Source organism: Podarcis gaigeae, assembly GCF_964106915.1.
Source record: "Podarcis gaigeae genome assembly, chromosome: 1".
In the NCBI taxonomy this organism is placed as follows: domain Eukaryota; kingdom Metazoa; phylum Chordata; class Lepidosauria; order Squamata; family Lacertidae; genus Podarcis; species Podarcis gaigeae.
This window is the reverse complement of record NC_139678.1, coordinates 47,861,228-47,879,914: the sequence shown is the minus strand read 5'-3', so window position 1 is coordinate 47,879,914 and position 18,687 is coordinate 47,861,228. Positions and strand designations below refer to the sequence as shown.

Sequence of the window (18,687 nt, the reverse complement as noted above, 5' to 3'; positions counted from 1 at the left end):
GGTAGCAACCCTATCATCAATCTATTTCCCCCTTGCTCACATGACAATTTGCTTGGAAATACTAACAGTTTTCAACAGAACGTACAGTACTATATACAAGCTACAATGGTAAATTAAATCTTCTGGGCAAGGATGGAGCCCCAGCTATACGACTGGTGCTAAATAATAATATGCAGCAGCTAAACCAGGTTTAGCTGCCTCCTCCCTCCCTCCTCCTGGCTTATCCTCGCCCTGCCTAGAGGAGGAAGGAGGCTGGGCTTTGTTGGTGCCAGCAGCAGCAGCATTCAAGTGGCCACTATTTTAAGCAGCCCCTCTCTGGAGCCCTTTTGCGCACTGCTCATTGTCTTGCTGCCAGCGCCTGCCACTTGCAAGACACAGGTAAGCAGCCACTGGGGCTCGTGGTGCTCTTGCATCATATCAAAATATAGTCCAGCCCCACACAAGTTCTGAGGGACAGTGCACCAGCCCCTGGTGAAAAAGTTTGCTGGTGCCCTGATCTAGTTGATATTGCAAGGGGTTGGACTTGATGACCCCTGCCGTCCCTTCCAACACTATGATTCTATGATTCTATATTATGAATTCCTCTACATATAAAGTATTTCCTGTTTATTAAACTTGCAAATGTATTACCATATGTCTAAGTTAACCAAAACAGAACAGCTGGATTAGCTCAGCTGGTCTCCCAGTTGAAACTTTTAATCTCAGAGTCAAGGGTTTCAGCTAGACATTTGGCAAAAGATTCCTGCATTGCAAGGGGATGGACTGGATGAGCCTCACGGTCCCTCCTAACTTGACGATTCTAACATTTAATTTTCCCCCATTTACACTGCAGCAGAATATGTGAACAGGCCATGGTGCTGTCATTTGCCACACAGATCCTACACAAAATGATAAATGAAGCAGGATCTGTGGAACAACAACAATATTTTGGGTCTTAATCCAAGAATAGATTTTTTAAAGGTTAAATCAGTTTTTACCAGTAGCTAACAGACAAATGAGAAGAGAGAGGATATGACAAATGGGAGCTACTGTCTGCATCAGCTAATGGTTTCCTTTCCAGGAAAAATAGACAAGATAGTCTAAATAAAGCTTTTCTCCCTTTGGCAAGTTTTATGGATGGATTGTTTTCCTGAGGCTTGAAAACAGCCACTTACTGCCAACAAAGTGCAAAGAAGGAAGGCATAGCACGAAGTTGGGACATTTTTTAAAAGAAAAAGAAAAGCGAGAGGAAGAAATGACAACAACTGTATTCATAATACGAAATCTGCATATCTTGATCTGACACACCTGACTAAATTGCAAGCTTGCCAGTGGTGTCAGGAAATTACAGTCACTGAGGCGGAGGAGGAAAGGGCTGAGGAATGGGCAGGAAAGAGTTGACAGTTTCTAGCACTGCTGTTTACAGTATAATGGGGGTGGGGGAAGCAGAGAGACTTTAAAAGAGGAGGAGGACTCAATGCCTTGAACAGGCAACACACAAGAACAGACTAATACACAATAGTTAATACAACTGCCAAGCTAATATTTTAACCCATCTGATATTTTTTGACTGTACAATAATGATTTACAGTAAGAATGGCACCGGGGGGCGGGGGCGGGGAGAGAGACCCAAAAGTTAAACAGGAAAAGTAAAGTTAATCTTAAATCAGGCATAGGCAAACTCGGCCCTCCAGATGTTTTGGGACTACAATTCCCACCACCCCTGACCACTGGTCCTGTTAGCTAGGGATCATGGAGGTAGTAGTCCCAAAACATCTGGAGGGTCCTGGGTAGCTCAGTTGGTTAGAGCATGTTGCTGATAATGCCAAGGTTGCAGGTTCGATCCCCATATGGGACAGCTGCATATTCTTGCATTGCTGGGGGTTGGACTAGATGATCCTTAGGGTCCCTTCCAACTCTACAATTGTATGATTCTATGATTCTTGGGCCGAGTTTGCCTAAGCCTGATCAAATGGTTTAGCAAAGTGAATGATAAGCACACAAAAGGGTAGGGGAGAAGAGGATATTGCAAGGCAGGATTTTAAATAGCCTTTGAAGGTGGAATGGAGTCTGTGCAGACTTACAGAGCTATCCTATCACATCCCAGATAGCAAATTCATTCTCCCAGTGCTTATCCTTATGCAAGTAACATGGCACCATCATTGCACAAGAAACAGCCACAAGCAGGCTTGAAGAAGCACAAAACAATATTTAAAAGCATGTTCTGCAGGCATTGGATCCTTTCTGACTGTTGTGGGAAGAAATGGAAAAATGGGGTGGGGAGAGAGGAAGGGAGTATCCTGACCAAGGCACAGCTAGAACCCTGCCCTCAAGCACTCCACATGGCAACCGTTTGTTGCAGATCCCACTTGAAGGACTAAATTTGCTTAGAATATTCAAGTGCCTATTTGTTAGCAAACCAAAACTGAACCATTCACGTTGCTTTATGTGGAAGTAACAATGTCAAGGTTTTTTAAAAGCAACATGGGCCTTGTACCCAGATATGCAAACCATGAAGAGCAGGCCCCTTAAAATAAAAACAAAAAGTCACATGATGACTGATTATTGCCAGCCATTAGCAAGACCGCTGAAACAGGCAAAAATGTCACATGATGTTTTAAATCAGGTGTGGGGAACCTTGCTCAGCCCAAGGGGCGACATTCCCTCATGGGAAACCTTCCAAGGGCCACATGCCAGGGGAGGGGGCAAAGACCAGAGTGGAGCAATGAACATAAATTTTAATCTTGTACAGCAAGCTAGTTTCTTCACACACTCCTTTTCTCCATCCAGAGAAGCGAGAGACATTATCAGAGTTCAAGGACACATTGCAGCCTAGTCAAAATACCTGGGGCAGTGAGGGGTGAGGCCTAGGGAGAAATCTGAGGGTTAGGCATAGAGGCCTGACAGGCCACATTTAACTCCCTGGCCTGAGGTTCCCCACCCTTGTTTTAAGTAAGCAAACTGTCTCACAATTCCAGAAGTATAGCCTTTTTTAAAACCTGACCATGCCATAAACCTTTATTGACAAGTCTAGAAAGTCCAAGTCTAGAAAACAGTCCTGGAACGATTATGCTTTGTGGCCTTAGGATTTGGATGGTTAATATTCACCAATGTATAAATTGCCACACTTAGTTCAATATATATGCTACCATGTATGCTACCTTACGCACATTGTGATTTGTTGGCACCTCCTCGTGGCAGAGAAGCCTCATAACAGCTTTGTTTAAACCACCCACACTATTCAGAAGAGAAATGTTTGCCTGTGGTCTCAAACGAGCAAAGGTTGCCTGCATGACCTTCTAAAGAAATCAAGAAAAGGCCTGGGACAGCCCATGCCATGTCTTTTGCTGACACTGTACATGCATTCCATTTCTGAGAGGCTCTTTTATATCAGAACAGCACAGCAGGTTTGGATAGGAGTTGTGCACTGTTGACACAGGAAGCTGCCTTCTACCAAGTCAGGCCTGTGGTCCACTGAGCTCAGTATTGCCTATGCTGACTGGCAGCAGCTCCCCAGCATTTCTGACAAGCATTAACTATGTTTGCACCAACTTAAAAACATTTTTGTAGTTAAGGCTGGAAAAGGGAAGCTCATGGCTGAGAGGAGAGAGGCTGGAAGATAGCATGCATGGTTGGAAGAAGCTTTTAACCACAATTGTTTTTAGAACATGTTAACTCTTTTAGAATGTTCTTGCTTTTTTATTGTATATCTGTTTGCTACTCTGGAGAGGAAGGGGGACATAAATTCGATAAATGATTCCCACGATCCCTTTGTTGGCGCCTGGAAGGAGACAGCAGGTGCTTTTACACGAGGGCTTATACAGCCAGTGCTCTTTCACTTTCCACACAGAACCTATTTTTCCTTTATCTCAAATCTCATAATCCAGGGGTGGAGAACCTCTGGCCCTCCATATGCTCTTGGGCTACAATTCCCATAGCCCACAATCACTTGCAATGCTATCTGAGGTTGATGGGAATTAGAGTTTAACAACATCTAGGTGGCCACAGGTTTCTCACCCCTGCTGTAACTCCTGCCCATACTACAAATGCACAGGTGTTTTTTTTACCTTCAAAGAAAGGCAAAAAGTTACCACTGTATGGTTTTACACAATTTGCCATTTGTGTAAAAATGACAGAGTACTTCACATACAAACTTAATGTGGTCGCAGACCATCATGAGATACAAACATGCAAACAAAATAAAGCACATAAGACTTAAAGAAGAGAGGGATAAAAGAAAATAGTAAAAGTGGTTATAACTCACATAAACGTAAAGCAGATAGAGACAAAAGACAAGCAGTTAAAAGCAACTATAAGGGAGGGAATGTGAGGCAGCACAGGACTTGCATTATGGGCCTTCAGTTTGGGCCTGGTTTGTGACACAAACAATCCTTTGACATACCATATTTTTCCGTGTATAAGACAATGCTTTTTGCTAAAAAAAAATAAGCAAAAATTGGGTGTTGTCTTATACACGGATAGTGAATGCAGAGGGGGGACGTGCGATTAATGGCAGCAGCAAGCAGGAGATTGGCAGTGGCGATTGATCGGGTGACTGGTGGTTGCAGCAAGGCCTGCTGGCAATTGGCTGTGGCTATTGGGCAGGCGATTGGTGGCTGCGGCAAGTGGGCGGGTGGGCTGTTGGTGGCGGTAAGCGGGCAGACAATTGGCAGCAGCAGCGAGGTGTGCGATCGGCTGTGGCTGTGGCAAGCAATCGGCAGTGGTGTAAGTGACCTCCCCCACCCCCCAAAAAAGCTAAACAACTTAATTTCTTAATTTTGAGTTTAAAAAATAGGGATCGTCTTATACAGGGGGGCGTCTTATACATGGAAAAATATGGTGTGTTCATCATGGCAGTGCAAAATCTAGCAACTGAGTATGTGACATCTGGGTTTTCATACTAGAATAGTAGGGAGATACAAAGTCGTTCTGTACATCCTGGGAGTTTGTATAGTATAGGCAGGATGAACCTAGCTCGTATGTCTGTATAATATTAGCAGTGAAACTTAACATGCTTGTTATCACATTAAACTTTTTTTGCACTATTGTACTGATATTTTAAAATTGGCAGATTCAAGCCAGGAAGAGGCAATGATGAGGAGGGGCACATTTTAGTCAAGGTAGTGGTGGAGGTGCAGGCGGGCAATGGAAGATGTAGGGCGATGTAGATAGAGCCATGGTCTTCAGCTACATCGCTGCCCACATCATCCAAGTCTCTTCCAAAAAAGGAGAAATGACAGCGTTATAGCAATCTCTGTATGCAAGGAATGTAGAGCACTCTAGCTGGAAGCCAAAACATTTGATTACAAATGGCCAAGAGATTAAGTGGGAGGTCAATGTCGGAATGGTTTAGGAGCAATATCATCCAAATTCTCTATGAAACTTGAGTGAGCAAGAATTTTAATGGCCCAAAAGTGGAAACAAGAGGAATTACCGACAGTGGAAGAGTGGAGAATGAAACTTATGGACTTTGCAGAACTAGATAAAATGACTGGGAAAATTAGATACCAGAAAGATCACAAGTTCACTGAGGACTGGAGAAAGTTTACGATTTATCTGGAAAATATCTGTGATGAACAGACAACGCTAGTCGGTTTTAAAGAGGCTTTGTGATGAGAAAGGGTATTGTAAAAGAAAATGAGAAGAAAGGATATTATTAACCGGCAATATATTATAAAGGAAATGCGTAATAAATATAAAATATGAGGATTGTGGGAGGAGCTGGTGCAAGTCAAAAATTTGTAATTTGGCAAATATGGTAATGTCTGAATAATTTGTAAAAGAGAAATTTGTAAAAAAAATTAATAATAAAAAAAGAAACTTGAGTGAGCAAATCATGTCAACTACAGAAGAAAAATGACCAGCATGGAAGCACCCAGCATTATGCAGTGGAAGAGTAGGGGTTCAATAGATCATTAAGTAAATTTCATTTGTTCTAGAATAGGGCAAGGAGAAACAAATTTCAAAGCCAGAAGAAAAACACACTTGGATTGAATAGGACATTTCAGTGACAATAAAGGACAGCCCCATACAGAATGAGGATGGGAGACTGCTTAGTGATGCTCTCTTCACTAGCAGTTTTCAAAATAAAGTCTGGATAGACTATCACACTTGGAGCAGTTAATTCTGCTAGATGATCCATAGGTTCCTTCCATTCTGAAACCAAGTGATTTGAGAAACATATACAGAGCACACAGATACATCAACAAATTGCCATTAGGTGTGGAGAACTACTAGTCACGGAACTACTAGTCAAACATAATTTTCAACATAAAAATGTGGTCCATGGAAATTTCAAATATGAACAGCCCAGGCAGTTCAAAACTTATAGGGGCTATTGGTGAGCTGTATGGAATTAAGAACTCGAAGCAATACCACATGCAGTTAAAAGCCTCAAAGCCTAATACAGATCTACCTGCTGCTCCTCTCTGAACCAAAGCTGCTACAGATTTATGTTCAATCACGGTCACACATATATCCAGTTTATCTGAAATGTTTCAACAGAGAAGCTAATATTACTTATCTTTATAAACTATGAAAAAATACACACTTAGAGAAGTTTCATTACTCCACATTACTGTTGTGGGGGAAAAGACCCACTCAGCATTCTTTGCCTAATTGATCAATTCTGGCAATGAATTTTTCCCACAACATTACCAAGCACCAAGTTCAACTGAGTTCCAGAAGGAGCTTCTTTCTGTCTTCCCACTTTCACAAAACAACACATAAGAAAGAAGAGTCTTACCTTTGAGGCTTGCGAATGTCCCAGAGTCCTACACCTTCCTTTGAGTTGGCAGTGGCGAGTAACCTGGGCTCCACTGGATTGAACATCACACTGTGAAAGGCTGATGGATAATTAGCCAAGCAGAAGGGCTCTGTTAACAAAAAAAAGATATGATCAATTTACTTTTAAAAGCACAACACCTCTTGTACAATGCTGATGGCTGGCTAAACTTTTTCTTAATGGGACATTTGTCAACCCTTTCAAGAATTTATTTAGTGTCGCTAGTCAGGTTTTATGCATCTTTCCCTAGCATTAAACAGAATTCCCACATACTAATTGGTAATTTGTGACTCAGAAATGTACAGTGCTAGTGTACTGATGAAGTAGTATCTACTACAGAAACCATTTTTTTTTACTAAGTGGGAGATCTTGGAACTCTGACAGAGTGGAAAATATTTTAATTTAGATTTGTGTCTTATTGAAAGAGTTTTAAATAAATTACTTTAGTATAATCCATAAACATTGCATTTACTAGCACACAAAACATTGCGGTAGTCCACAAGGGAACTTCTCATAAGTTCTTGACATTCCATCTAATTAAAACTAGATTATGGCATTAAAAGTAATGTGACACTGAAACCATTTCAATAGAGTAGAGGTTTTTCAACAGTTTTATTTCATGAGTTTAATATGCTACAACAAGCAAGTGTAGCTGCCCCATCGACATCTTAAGGCTGGAATTACTTGTCAAAGTTGCCGAGAGAACTCTGAATCCCAAATATCTTTGCCAAATCCATACACTTTCCTTGTTACTCAGTTTTCCAGCATTCCCGCCATTCTACCAAAGGCTTGTTTGTAATAAAATCCTTAATGTCTAGCATTTCTAAATATAGGTCAAGATCTAGGATTCTATGAACAATTGCTTCCTTATTTGACCCACTTATTTTCATTCCCTAAATCATCACAGACAGACTTCACTCAGATGACAAAAAAAATTCCTCATTGCACAAATCCACTGAAGACACCTATATTTAAAATTGTGAATTATCAGACACTGTGGCTGCAATCCTATCCACACTCAGCTGGGAATAAGACCCATTGACCATAATTGGTCTCACTTCTAAGTAAATATGCTTAGGATTGTGTCAAGAGTCAGATAAAATTATTACCCTTTTGAGCTGTAAATCCCGTACCCAATAAGCAGACATTACAGTAAACCAAAGCTTTAGCATTATGAAAGAGAGCCAGAGGGAGCCTTTAGCTCAAATACAGTGGTGCCCCACAAGATGAATGCCTCGCAAGGCGGAAAACCCGCTAGACGAAAGGGTTTTCCATTTTGGAGGCGCTTCGCAAAACGAATTTCCCTATGGGGTTGCTTCGCAAGACGAAAAAATCTTGCGAGTTCCCGCGGGTTTTTCCCGCTTTCCCCCCCTTTTCCTAAGCCGCTAACAGCTGATCCGCTGATAAGCCGCTTAACAGCTGATCGCTAGAAGCCGCTAGACCGCTGTAGCGCTAATCCGCTAAGCTGTTAATGGGCTTGCTTCGCAAGACGAAAAAACCGCTAGACGAAGAGAATCGCGGAACGGATTCTTTTCGTCTTGTGAGGCACCACTGTATTCCTCCCTTTTCTTTCAATGTGACTGATGTTGCAAAATATAGTTAACAAACCATAGTACATGACCTCAGATGACACAACAAGCTGTAGCTAAGCAAAAGTAGTTAAGCAAAAAATAAAGAAGGTGGAAACTTCTGAACTATTCATGCTTGTGCTGAAGGAAGTCAGGAGCTGGGGGAGCATGTGACGCCAAGCTTCGCTGCAGCTTATTCACTGGCTGAGACAGATGGGAGTTGGGAGTCCGACAAGCTCCAAAGGGACAGAGAATAGCCACACCTAGTCTACAGAAATCTTCAAACCTCAAGGATCCACAGATCCATCTTTATATTACAGGCAACTCCCAATTTATGCGTTGGTTACGTTCCAAGGCACCACGCGTTTAAGTGAAATTGTGTATATTTGAAACATCATAGAAAAAGCCTGCAAACACCCTGTTCCACCCCTGCCCCGTTCTGCGGCGTTTTCAGGTCACTTCTGGGTTTGGCACAATGTGCATACATCAGACACATCTAAAATGGTCACTGCCTGTGTTTACAGGGACCTATGATGGAGATCTTCAAATATCTAAGAACTGTCATGTGGAAGATGGATCAGACTTGTGTTCTGCTTTGCCAAAGGGCAAGATTAGAACCAATGGGTAGAAATTGCAGGGAAGCAAATTTTGGTTTGGAGGATGAGAAACTTCCTAATGAACAAGAGCTATTAGACAGTGATCAAGCAAAGCTGCCTCGAGAGGCAGCTCCCTTTCTACTCTACAACAAAAGCAACTCTGTTATGCAGAAATATATTCAAGGGCCATCTACTCCCCTACTCTCTTTTCACTAGTCCCTAAAACACTCACAGTTGGAAGCATTTTGTACCCATATGTATGGTATCCTAATAGCAGCTTCCAAGAACATCGTAGAAAAGATCTTATTTAGCTGAACTTTCAACTAAACGAGGAAATTCAAGAATTCACACATGGCTTCTACACAACCCCTGTCCAACACCTAACCCAGCGAGTTAAATTCAACAGAGTCCTGTGCAGATCAATAGGCAAGTTTCCAGTTTACAAAGCACAGGGAGCGTTTGTAAATTCTCAGCAAATCATTCTGAAAACCAGTGCATGAAAAGACTTAAAAGCAGAGGTATAACCCGGGCAGCCACAGTTCATCCTTGGGCCTATGCCCAATGAACCAGCCCATACAATACTAAAGTAATCTTTGGAAGCCGTCCTCTAGGTGACCCAACTAGCAGAGATGGCGCTTCTTGGTTGTGATTATCTTCCTTTGCTTTTCCTTGAGAGGCTTTAACATGTCATTAGCATTTTATTCAGGTTTTCAAAAATCTTACAGTTAACAACAGTCCTCCCTTCATTCCCCCCCAATCCAATAAGATTAGTCCCCCCCCAAAAACAAAATTCAGTGCACTTATATTCCTAGGATTATGATGATTATTTTTTGGCCCAAGGTACAGATGTTTCATTTTCCCAGGCTTTTTAAATCTCCACTGATACTGGCTTAGAGAACAAATGGACCTGCTCTTTTATTCTTGTGGGAGTTTCATTTCATTTCATTGGTTTTTATTAGTGTCAGCTGCCCTAGAAATACTTGTAAAATCAAATAAGACTCCACCACAACAGGGATAAAGCAATCCATTTCACCCTTTAACACACTCTAGAGATGTGAAGTTTCTGGAAATCTCAAAGCCACGGGGCAGGGGTGGAAAGAGGACCTTTCCCCTTCAAGAACACAGAATAAATTCCAGGATGATTTAAATACAGTGGTACCTCAGGTTACATGCGCTTCAGGTTACATACGCTTCAGGTTACAGACTCCGCTAACCCAGAAATAGTACCTTGGGTTAAGAACTCTGCTTCAGGATGAGAACAGAAATCATGCTCCGGCGGTGCGGCAGCAGCAGGAGGCTCCGTTAGCTAAAATGGTGCTTCAGGTTAAGAACAGTTTCAGGTTAAGAACGGACCTCCAGAATGAATTAAGTACTTAACCCGAGGTACCACTGTTATGCAATGCTAACTTTTGTATTAAACCTTCACTTGTTTTACTGCTTTAACATGGAATGCATCATTTTAACTTTGCATATAAAATCACACTATTTAACGTATTTTTTTAAATTTACAGAGCAATCCTATGCATGTTTATTCAAAAGTATAGTGGCACTTACTCCCAGGTAGGCACACATAGGCTTGAAGCCTCAGAAGTATAAATGGCTTAGTTATGAAGCAAGGTGTCTGCAAGGTGGGAAGTTCAACTAGATGTGAAGGGTCATGCCAAAAGGACAGCATATGCCTCATTCTTCCTTCAGGTATCTCCAAAAGAGATCAAAGATTACCAGAAGGTGGCAAGCAGCAACTCACAAGCAACTAAGGTTCTAGGTGTTTCCCTCATGAAGATATGAAGATGACAACACCTCCTAGGTGTAGAAATGCATCCTGAATTTGCATATTGTCTGTGTCTGCAGCATATATAAGAATGATCACTCTCGAAGAAGTTAAATCAGTAATGATACACCGGGCAAGAGATTTTGGTTACAATATACAGTTTTCTTCATGGGAAAAGTTATGGAAAGAGGATTTGAAGTTTACAGCCTGCTGTTCACAGAAAGAAAATTATATGAAAATGATGTACCGTTGGTATTTGGCACCTAGTAAAATTGCGTAAATGTTTAGAACCAGTTCAAATGTGTGCTGGAAATGTAAAAGAAAAGAGGGTACATTTTATCACATGTGGTGGTCATGTGGGGTAGTAAAAGCTTTCTGGGAAATGATATATAATGAGCTGGAAAAAATGTTTAAGGTAACTTTTGTTTCAAAAAAACCAGAGGCTTTTTTGTTAGGCATTTTAAGTGCAGAACTACCAAAAGAAAATAAAAGACTGTTTGTGTATGCAATGACAGCAGCAGGATGCTTCTTGTCCAGAGATGGATAGAAGTACTGACCAGAGAAGAGTGGCAGACCAAACTGATGGAATATGCAGAAATGGCTAGACTGACGGGAAAGATCAGAAATCAGGAAGACCAAGTATTCTTAAAAGACTGGAATAACCTTCTAACATATTTGAGAGACCACTGTAAACAGCTGAAATTATTAGCAGGAATACAATGACACTTTTAAAGTAACATGGATTGTGGATACTATGATTATATAATATAGATTACAGTAAAGCATTTCATTATCTATAAAAAATTAAAACATTTCAAAATAGTCCCCCCAACATTCCCAAAATGTTCTTTTTTTTCTGTTGGAAAGTTTGAACAATGTCCTCAGAAAAGTGGGGAGGGAGACTAGAAAGGTAGTCTTTCTCCCTCTCCCTCTGTTGTTGTTTTTTTGGACTTTCACATCTCAGGACTAATTCCCTCCAGTGAGAGAGCTCACCACCATTCACACTCAAACTCACCTCCCTGCGAAGACTCTCTGATATCCCAAATGAGAACTCTGCCGTCATCAGATGAGCTTGCAAAAACGTTATCATTCACGGGACTCACAGAGAGCCCATACACTGCATCTTCATGGGCAAATACATCCAAGGTTTCACCGCTGAAAAAGACAGACATCTGTTTTTCATCTTTCTCATTTAAGGCTAGGCAGGACAGTCTGCCAGGTAGCACTGAAAAATGTTACTTGAAAATATGTAAAGTCCATTATCCTGTATGAGTAGCAGTAGGCAGAAAATATAACAGTAGAGATTTGGAGATTGAACAGTGCAATCCTATACATGTTTACTAACACTGTCCCATTATTCCAGGTAAATGAGGGAAGGGTTGTAGCCTACCCCTGCAATTGTATGCACACTTACTTGGAAGTAAGCCCATTGAAATAAGCCCAACCTATTGTGCATAGAATTGGGCTTTAAGTTAGCAGGAAATATCAACACACATGGGGCCTGGTATACAAAGTGAATATTTTTGGTCCTATACACCTGGCAGAACTTATTTCCCCACACCATCCATAAAAATCACTAGTTCTTTAAACTCAGATGTTTTAAAAACTGCTTGTGAATCTGCCCCTAGGGTAGGGAGGGTTAAATATAAAAAAGAAAGAAAGAAAGCACATACATTAGGATCTCTCCAGATCAGGGTCTTTGGCTATTTTACATTATTTGGGAAGGCTGCCGCTCTAAACCCTGGAAATAAGCCCCATTGAATTCAACAGGACTTACTTCTGAGTAGACGTGGTTAAGATTCTGCTGTATAACTTAACAAACTAGCCTAGTGGCTCTGATGCAGTTTTTCCATAGTATGTTATCTAGTAACCATATCAAGTGGAAAGACAAGAGGAGGAAGATAAAATATCAGGAGGAGAAAGGAATAAATAGAAGACAAACAAGAATGGGTGTTCGCATAGGCTTTCAGCCAACATGGTCAGGATTAGCCAACCTTGTGCCCTCCAGATGCAGCTCAACTGCCAACTCTCATTAGCCTCAGCAAGCATGGCCAATGGTTAGTGATGGCGGGGAATGGACTCCAGCAACATCTGGAGGTCACAATGTTGGCAACCCCTGTATTAGTGAAAATATCATACAACAACTGGTTAGCATTTAGGAAACAAACACACACACATCAAGAGTGTTCAGGCATTGCAGGAAATGCATTTACCTGTCAACGTCATGGAGCAACACTTGTTCATCATTACCTAGATGACAAAACAGAATTTTATAGCATATTAGTAATGAAAATTGAGAAATAATGTGCTTGCAGTTTTCATTTTGGAATAAAAAAAGATGAAGGAAAAGAGATGAGCCTGCTACTTTTTTCTCATGGCAGGACAAGGTGTCCAGGGTAAAATTCCTCCCAATTCCCTGCTTGCTTGACTTGGACATACCCAGTAGCAGAAATGAGACAACATTTGTCCGGGAGAAGAAGTACAGGGAGGAAGTGCTTGCTCGCAGTGGTAGACCTGGGGGGTCTCAAATTTCAGTGGCACCCTGTGCAACACCAAACTTCAGCACTTCCCCACCTCTTGCACTCCATTCTAAATCATAGTTGCAGCGCCCTCCACCCAAGTGCTCATTCTTCGGACCTCCACAATATCGCCCTCTGCCTGGTTCCAGGGTTAGGTGCTAGCCCCCATTGAGTGGGGGGAAAGTGGCTGGGAAATAAGAAGCTCAAGCATTCCCCCAGCCTACTTACCCTCCTGGTCCTGCCAATACCATCACATTACATGCTAGAGGAAAACACAGGATCAGGACTCCTGTTTGCTGCTCAACATTGGTTTTGCCTGTCTCTGAATTGACAGCCTAACTAAAGGCTGGCTAGCCTCTGGCATGCCGGCCATATCCAGTCCCACCACCAAGGTTTTTGTGACTGCCCCCAAGACTACTCCTTACATATTTTTTAAAACAACTTTTTATAGTTTTTAAAACATTACTGACAGCTCCTGCAGATCCCCAGCATCAAAACCTTCTGTGTGACCTTCCAAGCCCCCTACCACAGTTCTTCTCACACCCAGTTTGACACTCTGGGAATACCCACTCTGACATGCAGCTCCTAAAGGACTGATGATCATGGGTCAGTCAGCCCCAAACAAGTGAAGCTATCCCAGCCTAGCTGAAGTCACATGATTTTTTTTATCCAGCCCAAGAATACGCTAGTTGCTTTTCCTTACCACATGCGCCTCTTGCATATTAAGAGTGTGATATAGCACATCCACACAGAATGGATTTAGAGGATAGGACAATCTTGCTGAGCAGAAGAACCTGTTCTTCATCCTTGCTTGTCTATATTTTTTCAGTGCCAACCTGTTATGGAGAACTGCACCAGGGGTGGATGGTGGGTGGGGAAGTGTCCTGCTGATGTTCTCCTTTTAAAATATGGTGGTTATATGTTATCTGAGGCAGGCAGCATATTATACTCCAAGTCACAGGCAACATCCAGCAGAGTCTCTGAGACTCCCACAACCACTGCCCAAAAGGCAATTCACAGTCTACCTGGGAGGAGGAACACCATTCTCCCCAATCCAAAATATTATGCTCAGAAAAGACAGCATTCCCTCTGCAGTGATTGTTGTTAGGCTGCCAAGCCTACACAAGTGAAAGACCAAAAGTATACTGCAAAGAAAATAAATTCACAGAAAGGTCCTGAAACCCTAATTTTCCATTGAAGATGTTCCCCATGAAGCTTTTCCTCCTTACCTCCAGAAAATACTCTGGTGTTGCCACTATTAAAAGCTAGGCAAAAGATGTTTGAATGATGTTCCCCTTTCAGCTGAACAGGCTTGACTCTGGAGTGGATGGCTTGTTCCATATGCCACAGTAGAACTCGGCGGTCATCTCCACCTATGTGGGAGAATGGAGAAAAATAGCACTATAAGCACCTGCACAATTTCTGCTGAAACCAGCATTTACAACATGAAATCCAAATTACGGAGCCTCTATTGCTGTGACACTATGAACAGCCCCATTATAAGCAAAATCTCTTCACTGTTGCTCAGTGTTTCTCCAGAAAGAAGCTATCATATACTACAGTTGCATCATCTGTGACTAGAGACAAGAGTCAACATTACCACGTATTTTATTTATTGCATTTATATCCTTCCCTTCCTCCAAGGAGCTCACGATTAGCATATATGGTTCCCCTCTCCAAGTTTTTGTCCACAACAGCCCTGCGATGCAGAGTGTAACTGGCTAAAGTCACCCACTGAGCTTCATGGTTATGTAGGGACTTGAACTCCAGATTCCCCATTCCAAGTCTAACCACATCATATTAGGAAACACTTTTCAAACATGCACCATGATTAAGTGAAAAGTTTTTAAGGTAAATAAGCTCCCAAAACCATTAAATCATGGATATCTGCAATGTGCTCAATGGAAGAAACAAAAGCCTACAAAATCCTCTGACAACCTCAGGCTACAATTTGAGGAGACTTGAGAAAATTAAGGTTTTACTACTGGGTTTGTACTTAATCTCCAATCTTGCCCTTTTAAGTAGACTTGTTATGAACTGAATATACTTGGATTTGTTTACATAGCTTGCCAGAATAATAAATCCAAGCAGCAAGTCCAAGGATATACTTGTGAGCACATCTCATCTATTTACAGGCATAATTGTAACTCCTAACAGTGCTTCCAAAGATGTCCCCAAAGATGGAGTGTTTGGAAGTGAGCACTACAGGTCTATTTCAGCTTTTGGACATAGTTATAGCCCTAGTGTATCAACAACTGTTTGCCACAGGTCTATCTACTTGAACAAGTAATAGTATCACTCTATTCTGCCTTGGTCAGACCCCACCAGGACTACTGTGTCCAGCTCTGGGCACCACAGTTTAAGAAAGATATTGACAAAGATGACAAAGGGTCTAGAAGCCAAGTCACCCCCATCGTTCAGCCCAGACACTGAGATCCAGCACCAAGGGCCTTCTGGCGGTTCCCCCACTACGAGAAGTGAAGCTACAGGGAACCAGGCAGAGGACCTTCCCAGTAGTGGTGCCCACCCTGTGGAATGCCCTTGAGGTTGCCCCAGCTACTCTGGGTGGCTTCCAGCATATATAAAAACATAGTAAAACATTTAAAAGCTTCCCTATATAGGGCTGCCTTCAGATGTTTCCTCAAGGGACTCTCCTTTATTGGAGGTTTTCTGAGAGATTAGATTACCATCTGTCAGGGATTCTTTACTTGTGATTCCTGCCTAGCAGGGGCTTGGGTTAGAGAACCCTTGGGATCCCTTCCAACTCTAAAATTCTATGATTCTAGGTTGGCCATGTGTCCTACTGTACAGAGGACAGTGTACTGAACTGTAAGTTACACGTATGACTGCTGGACAGAAGTCATGGGTGTGACTTTGGTGCACTGTTCTTCAAGGAATAGCTGTGTTGAAGAATTTGAGAGAGGCACAGAGACTGGTGACCAAGGCCATTCGGGTGCCTTAGCAGAGCCTGAACAGACTGAAAATGGTCCATATAATCCAGGGGTGAGCAAACATTTTTAGCCGCAGGCCAGTCCACTGTCCCTCAGACCTTGTGATGGGCTGGAGAAGCGGCACCGGGGAAGGGGGAGCTGGAAGAAGAGGTGAGGGGAGCAAGTATTCGTCCTCCCCACCCCCACCCGCTGCGCTTACCTTCCCAGGGGTCCACCACTGCTGCTGCTTCTTCTTCTTGTGGGTAGACAGAGGGAGCTCATCCGCTCCGCTCTTTGGCCCACAGGAGCACCAGGGCATCAGTGGCGGAGGGAAGATGAGTGGCGTGAAAGGGCTGGCTCCGGAGAGGAGCTGCTTAAAATGGCGCTCAGCCAGCCCAGCCCAGCCCAGCCCAGCCTAGCCTAGCCCCCTTCCTCCTCTAGGCAGGGCGGGGAGAAGCCAGGAGGAAGGAGGCAGCACAGCGGTGTGTGTGAGGGGGGGGAATGGAATGGCGCGGGGGGGGTGGGGAAATGGCACAGCCCAAACGAACAGAATCCCCACGCAGATCCACGAACAGTCTGCAGGCCAGATCCTGAAGGCAATTGGGCCTGATCTGGCCCACACACCTTAGTTTGCCAACCCCTGATATAATCTACTTCTTCCAAGCACTCTTATACCTGAACTGCCATGATGATCCTGAGCACCTTGCTTAACAAGAGACAACTAACAACTGGGTGATGGTTGCTTAACACTTCTGGGTCCAGGGAGGTCCTCTTAAGGGGGCACCCCACTGCCTATCTAAGGGCCAGCGTACCTCCTGCACCTGTACTGAGGCATTCACTACTCTCTGCACCCACTGAGGTAAACTCCTCTGGCTCACCTGTATAAAATGCACTTAAATATATTCCTCAGGAAAGATGTTAACAGTGCACATAGAAATCAAGGGAGATTTCAAGATTTTTAGGTAGATAGGATTGAGCATTAGTTTGTCCACTCTACCTCCCACCCCACCCCCAAAAAATCCCAAACACATCCCAGTTAGGATTAAGAATGCTCAGTGGACACAAAATGCTGACTTCCTGTTGCCGAGGGGGTTGGACAAGGGATGAGGGGGAATTGTATGGAGTGGAGTGGCTGGACCTCTGAACAGAAGCAGCTCATGCTGCAGCATTTCATTGTAGGGCCCCACTTATAATTCTTATATTCTTCATATGGAATTAGGCTGTCATTCCTTCTGTGACAGAGAGCTGCTCTAGGAAAGGAGTGATAATGTTTTCACACAGAGAAACAGTTCAGATATGAGGCTATTTGTACATTTTTCAAGATCAATATTGTTCTGAATTTCTCAGGAAGAACTCAGGACTTTTGTGGATTGATCTAGAAAAGGCAGATAGGAGAATGAGTAAGAATGGTAGAACTTGGAGATTGTCAAAATTTGAGAGAGAGAATGGGAAGGGTGGGAAAATCAAGAGAGCAAGGTAAGTGTTTTGAAGAAAGATGTTGCTGGGGTGGAAAGAGAAAACAACTGTTTGATGTGGTCAAACCAACTACAGATAATTCTAGCAGAAGAATTCTGGGTTCAATTAAGAAGGTAAAGATTGGAATAAAAAAGACAAGTAAAAAGATAACAGTTAACATGAGAAGCCTAAGCACATTCTGTTCATTAAAATACGTTGCTACACTTTTCATTAAGAATTTGTCTATATCAAGTAAAGAACTAACCAATTTACACTCTAATAAAATTAATAGCTCCAAATAGATAAAATTCACTTTTGAATATTAGTACCATCTCCTTTTCATTTCTAAAGAATATAGACTGCTGCAAATTTACCAATGGTTGTCATATTTGAAACCTGCTCATGTTTCACAGAAGGGACAGTCATAACCAGAATATTACTTTAAGGCAAATATTCTAAGGTGTGCTTTTAAGGATGCATTGAATCAAGCCCTAGAAGTAGTCTAACCCTTTTATTTCATTCAGGATAAAGGAAACCTATTCACTTTAGAAGAGCCTAGTAACAAGTTTAGGAAGTGGGCAACTTTTCTGTCAAGTAGACAAAAGAGAGACACCATGTGGAATAATGGCTCATGCGTGACTAGGATGGAGGAAACTTAAGTTCCAATCCCTACTTGGCCATGAAACTTATTGGGGCAGTCAAATAGACCCAGGCCAACCTACCTCAACCTACCTAAAATGGGAAGAAGGAAAACTATGCTGGCAGAAGTGTGCCAAGGGTCCCTTAAGCCCTTGGCAATAAGCTGTATTGGCACCCCCCCCAAAAAAAAATCACTTTACTGCAGAGAAAGCCTGTGTTTGATCTCACTGCAACAGTGGCATTGCGTCACCAAGCACATATACATCATACACTCCATAGCCCGGTAGGTGATTTTTGCATTCTGCTCTGCAGGGGCCAGTTTCATCGACCCCTAGATACACCTCTGCATGCTCGCCACTCTGAACTCCTTAGAGGAAAGGTGGATTCAAATGTAGTAGAACAGCAGCAGTCAACAGACATTAAACATCAAGGAAAAACAAAGTTAC

The 18,687-nt window shown here is 42.5% G+C and overlaps 1 protein-coding gene across 2 annotated transcripts in view; it reads right to left on the bottom strand.

Moving 5' to 3' along the window:
* Positions 1-18,687, bottom strand: part of DCAF5 (DDB1 and CUL4 associated factor 5) — a 43,028-nt gene that overhangs the window by 19,260 nt on the left and 5,081 nt on the right. For both annotated transcript variants that reach the window (XM_083746504.1, XM_083746505.1), the window contains exons 2-5: positions 14,447-14,590; positions 12,912-12,948; positions 11,714-11,853; positions 6,725-6,854 (exon numbers count right to left, since the gene is read on the bottom strand). In XM_083746504.1, the coding sequence (XP_083602630.1) occupies positions 6,725-6,854; positions 11,714-11,853; positions 12,912-12,948; positions 14,447-14,590 (451 nt within the window). The remainder of the gene's footprint in view (positions 1-6,724; positions 6,855-11,713; positions 11,854-12,911; positions 12,949-14,446; positions 14,591-18,687) is intronic.